The sequence below is a fragment of the Galleria mellonella genome, unplaced genomic scaffold, assembly GCF_026898425.1.
Source record: "Galleria mellonella isolate WM207_F2 unplaced genomic scaffold, CSIRO_AGI_GalMel_v1 utg57, whole genome shotgun sequence".
Lineage (NCBI taxonomy): Eukaryota > Metazoa > Arthropoda > Insecta > Lepidoptera > Pyralidae > Galleria > Galleria mellonella.
The window spans coordinates 965430-971429 of NW_026442119.1; the positions used below are offsets into that span (position 1 = coordinate 965430).

General features: G+C 33.6%; 1 protein-coding gene across 2 annotated transcripts in view; it reads right to left on the bottom strand.

Moving 5' to 3' along the window:
• The window catches only part of LOC113513626 (serum response factor homolog), a 337706-nt gene extending 332860 nt beyond the window's left edge, over positions 1–4846 (bottom strand). For both annotated transcript variants that reach the window (XM_052899366.1, XM_052899365.1), the window contains exon 1: positions 4320–4846. In XM_052899366.1, the coding sequence (XP_052755326.1) occupies positions 4320–4721 (402 nt within the window). In that variant the 5' untranslated portion in view covers positions 4722–4846. The remainder of the gene's footprint in view (positions 1–4319) is intronic.
• Between the last annotated feature and the right edge of the window lie 1154 nt (positions 4847–6000).

A 6000-nucleotide genomic window follows, 5' to 3' on the forward strand; every position in this document is an offset into this window, starting at 1 on the left:
TCTTCAAATGAAATCTATCGATTACGAAAAGAATTTTCATAATTTGTTCAGAATTGTCAAACAGTTGGGGAACAACTCCAAACCAATACAAATGAATTGAAAATCCAATTATTTTTAAAATCGTTTTAAGTCAATATTGAATTGTGTGCGTGTAAAGTCTTATTTGGTTCTAGTATCAGTGATACGTTAAGGTAAATAAAACGTGCAATATATATAACAAACAACGATCAGAAGCCACTCATTAGGTTCCACACGATTCAGTTCTCGTAAGCTTGTCGTCCCTCCGCTTATAGTATGCATCAGTGTTCTAATGGAGTATTTTGACGGACACCAGTACAGCGCACCCTCAGACGTTTCAACATGCACAGATTGACAATATCTACCAGCTTAATGAAGCGACTGGACCTTACACAGAGTAATAGGAAGTTATACTTTTATAAAGACTACGTAACATGGTGAGTTTCGGGAAATATAGAAACTTCTTTGCCGAAAATAAAAATATTAAAAAAAAAGAATAAAAGGAATAAATTGTACGTTTAAATTTATTGTTATCTCTACAAAAATGTTATGTCTTTTGAGAAGTAAGCCATTGTAATTGGTAAATTTATTAAATTGATTATACAATAACAAGTTATCGTGTCACATAATATCGTTTTGGATAAACGTAAGTTAAAACGACAGTTACTTATTAATATTCGATAAGATACTTTTTTATGACTAAAAATGAAACATTAACTTATGAAATATGAGTAAGCTAATAACTGCTAAAAAATCCACAATTTGAAACAAAAATCGAGATAATCAAAGTTTTCTGAATAGACTTTAAGAATATTAAATAGTTTCTACATTAATTATAAATCGCGTACAACGCGGTTTCAGAGATGTTTTCTCCCACGAACACTCAGGTTATGGAATCAGTTCCCTGTCGAGGTTTTCCCAAGAGACTACAGCATAGGGTTTTTCAAAAGAGGGGTAAGGAGATTTCTTCAGGGTCGGCAACGCGCGCGGAATACCCCCTGGTATTGCAGGCGTTCATAGGCTACGGTAACCGTTTACCATCAGAAGGGCCGTATGCTTGATTGCCACGTCAGTCATATAAAAAAAGTATCAATACACCTCCATTTCGTATATACGTGTCTTTATTATCTAATTTATTTATATGCTCTTGTATATTAAGTTTTAATATAGATATCAAATTATGAGAAAAATTTACACAGACCGATTCGTCTCTTGAGAGGATTTCTTCCAGTCAATTTTGAGCACCCGAAAGAAGAAAGTATCTATAGGGTTTGTAGATATATGGTGCAAAAATAATATCTTAATTACATTAAATATGAAAAACTGTAAATAAGTTTCTTACACAATTACACTGAACCGATTTAAATGAAATTTGGATATAACCTACCCGTGTGGAGTAGGTTAGATTTAATATATAATAAAAATTTTAACTTAATACATAGGATCTATTGATATACTGATCCACGAGGGCAAAACCGCGTAATATAGCGAGTACTAACACAGGTTCACTTAACTACGTTATTATTGTTTAGAATGCAAAAAATGTAGATGTTATTTCAACAAAGCCGTGCATAGAACAAATATACATACTAGATTAAATACTTTAAACCTACGCTTAATCGTTACTAGTGTGTTCAGAAAATAAATTAAGTACACATTTATAAGCTCATATTCGAGTATCGAATCGAATCGAATTATATAGATGTACAATGGGGCCGATTTTGGAGCATTATTTCTGTAAACTGTAAACTCTTAACCTAATATTTTATCTATATTTCTTTTTTTATTATTTTTTTTTTCAATGGAATTTCGCGGCAAATTTTTGGCCACAACAGAATATCAGTGTTTGGCTCTTTTTAAGGCAAAGTAATAAGCAGAGTTTAACCATTTTCTGTTACTGTGAATATGCATGAAAGGGAAAAGTTGTTACTAATTTTATGCATTTTATTTTTTATTTTTTGTACATGTATCTTTTTTAACTTTTTTCATTGTGCATTTATGTCTATTGTTGTTTGTGTGCTGCAATGAAAATAAAGTATCTATCTATCTATTTTAATTTAATAATTTCGCTACATTACTGTTATAATATGGACCATTAGAACTTAATTTATAATAATTTTTATTTAAATATATTAGAAGATTAGTTCATACTAGTTGTAGCCCGTGGCTCCGCCCGTGTAAATCCGTACATAAAGTATTCTATGTACTAGTTAAGTTATGATATGACCTATCCATGTAGCAAATATAATTAAAATCTGTTCAGTAGTTTTTGCGTGAAACAGTAACAAACATCCATCCATACATCGTTACAAACTATCACAATTTATTGTATTATAGATACATATAATTAATAGGATTACCTTTACAACAAGAATTACTATGTGACATTAAATACATTTAAAGAAACAACGCTTCAGAATCGATCCCAATGTACAGTTTTATTAGCATTGCTTTATTAGGTACTTATTTGTGTACTGAATTAAATCCCAGACCGAACAATAAGTACATGTTTATTTTACAAGAATAGCTTGGAATTACGGTAAAGAAAATAAGACATATTGAATCTGACTTGATTTTTATCACAAAGATATATGTTCATTAGTGAATTATTAAATGTCAGACTCAGCATCTTTACTAAATTTACTTTTGAGCTAAAATTAAAACTTCTAAAATCCACACTTTGGAAACGGGAAATATATAACCAGACAAGTAATAAGTTTAACGTGTCTTTGAACAACACGTGAGATTATCTCTGAATTCATCGAAATAGTGTAAACCGGCGTTGCGTTTTAGCGGAACAAATATTGAAACATTGTGCAGACAATAGTCGGAAATGAAGATAAGTAAGTACCTACAACACCTATTTCATTTAAAGACGATAGTAAAGCATCTACTTAGTGGATATCTTAACTTTTTCCCCTACATTGTGTTGTTAACATGTTTGCACAATTTTAGGCAAAGAAAAAATATTTTTTTTTACTATCATTTAAAATCATAGCGACAAGTAATTTAGAAAATAATAAAACATACTTAATTAAACATAATAGATATAACGATTATTTACATAATTGCATATTATTTAATTAATTAACAGAGTAATATAATTACAATTCTAAATAGTAACAAGGAGATTTTTAATTTGAATAACAAAAACAAATAATAAAGTTACTAATAACATTAAACTATCATGAAACTTGATTTATAAAAAAACCGTAGAACGTACAATCAGACATTTGAATCGAGAAAGCGTCCATCACTAATATACTAGTAGCGCCATCTATCTTTTATAAATGTAACTAAAAATGACAGAATCGACCAATATTTTTGTTTTTAACTTGGATTAATAAGATATTTTCACCGCCTAATATGTCATTTAAACTATTTCACTGCATATATTTCCATAAAAAAATATATTGTTTAATAAAAGTGCTATTATAATACTTACAAAACATAAACTTGTATCAGCTGTCATCTGTCAAAACTTTCGCCACAAATGTTCACAAAAACAGATTAAATTATCATATAAAACACTATTTTGACCGGTTTGGACAAAAAACTATTGGTACAATTGAATAAAATATGCATCAATATCGATTTTTGGCAATATTCCATATGTTTTCTTAGGATTTCAAAACATAACCTATACAGCTTCTAATTAGGTAAAGTTTTAATTATTTCCATTATTAAGAATTACAATTTATTGTCAGTATGCATAGAAAATAGCATATATTTCTCACTACAGTTGAATTTAGTATAAATAATCATTAAAATACAAAAATTTTTACACTACTTTGTATGATCACTTGAGTCATCTAGAAATTGATATTCAATTTTTTTTTTTAATATTCCTTGCAAAAACTGAATATTTATCATTATTAAGACAAAATTAAAAAAATCTTTTTATATATTCCTACTTCAAATTATCTATAAATATTTCTTCCATATTTTTTTTTTTGTCAAATTACACTTGATATTCTGGAAACTTAAATTTGAATAAATTGTAATAATTTCAATAATCTATCATGGTATTTCTATTTATTTTTGTACTATTAAATGATTATAATTGTTATAACCCATATTCAACTGACAATAAACTCTTAAAAGTGTTCGCTCACCAAACTTCTTATGCATATTTAGCTCACTGCGACTCACAAAATGCAGCAGATAGATTGTAACAGAAGTAGTATTAAATTATATAGTACAGATATAATGCACTTTTACACATGGCACATACTCTGTTCCCCCGTGTGATGAGTTCGTCCCATATGGAATATTGCCAAAACCATATCTCTGCGACCCACCTTCTTCATTATCCCAGTCTTCCTCTTAGAAAATGTGGTGTACCGCCGTAGTTTGTTGTCTATGTACTCCATTTTGATCTTGACACGGCCCTTGGTCTTTTTACCATTGGACGGTGGTGACTTCTTAGGCTGAAGAGAAGCATAGCCATCATCTGCAATATCTGGCATGGTACAGTGATCTAGCCCGACACTTTGAGAAGGCCGCTCGTCGTAGCACTGATCCGAAGGTCTCTTCACACCAGGCCGTGGCATCGGGCAAGTCTGCATGCCCGGCCGTAGGCCTCCGCCGCCAAGCGAGCTAGGTGGTCGGCCCGCACCGTACATATCCGGCATTTCCCCGAGGAGTCCCATACCGTACGGCGACCCGAAGCGGGGCTCCCGCGCTCCGCCGGGCGCGTCCATTATAACCTCGCAGTACGCCACAGTAGCCGGTGCGCGCACGCGCTTTGCACACCTCACCGTCCGAACGTCGAACGGAGACTGACCGAAAACGCGAAAGAACCGAGGGCGGGACTGACGACTCGGCCGCTCGGACCGCGACTGACTTCGCGCGGTTCCGTCCCGCGCACCTCGACCGCTATCCGTCCCGCTCGCACGTCAACGTTAATAGCGAACTACGAGAGCGACGGAGAACCGAGCGCGGACGTAACCCGACACATCCGTAGGAAAAGCGTTGTGAACCGGGAACCCGCGAACGCGAACATTTCAGTACCCGAAATCAGTGTTAAAATAGAGTTTTTATTTTTGAGTTTATTTCGTAAATAGAAATAATAGAGTCGGAAGTGTGGCGGCGCGCGCGCGACGGCGGGGCGGTGGGCAGGCCCAGAGCCATATTTAGACTCGAGCCGTACCAAATATGGCAATCGACGGTCAAATGGGGGCCACTGAAATCCCTCCTACTTGCACCTGGCGATTTTCACATCTAATAATTAAAAATTATGTCACGTCACTTCTTAGATATCTACACATACTTAGCTGCTTCAGTTAATATGAATAGGTACTTACGCATTTATATTTTTCAACATTGTGTATGTGTTATAGCTGCTAGGTAATTTATCTTACAATTTTCCTATGAAAATACCGATGTACAGGTATAGACGTGCGTTGGTAATCTACCACCTACAACCCACCAAATTAAGACATAGTATAGAAAAATTCTCGTCTATTATGGGATTTGAGAAGTCTAATTAGTCTTTATTAAGAGCAATATAATTATTTGACGTTAAACAGCTATTATGTCTACTAGAGTACATAAGTATTTACTTAATTATGAAAAATGATGATCCGAGGTGACCGATAAATATTTTTTTTAATATTACTAATTATAAGACTTGACTTCGCCTGCACGAATTTAGCTTGTCAATTATTCGACGATTATGAGGATAAAAGTACCTACTTTTAATCTACACAAGACATAATTTATTTGCAAGCAAAATTTCAGCCTTATCTGTTCAGACAATTTTAAACCATTTGCTAACAAAAACATATTTGGGAATAAAAGATAAAGTGTGTTTCTCGTGTTGACCTCAATGATCGACAGTTTTAATATTTTTTTTACATTATCATCATCATATCTGTCCGCTGCTGAACACGGGCCTCCCTCTTGGGGCGTTTTGCCAGTAGTTAGCACGCTTGGTCGATGGATTGGCAACCGCAGTCCGACTTTGATGTTGTTTTAAGA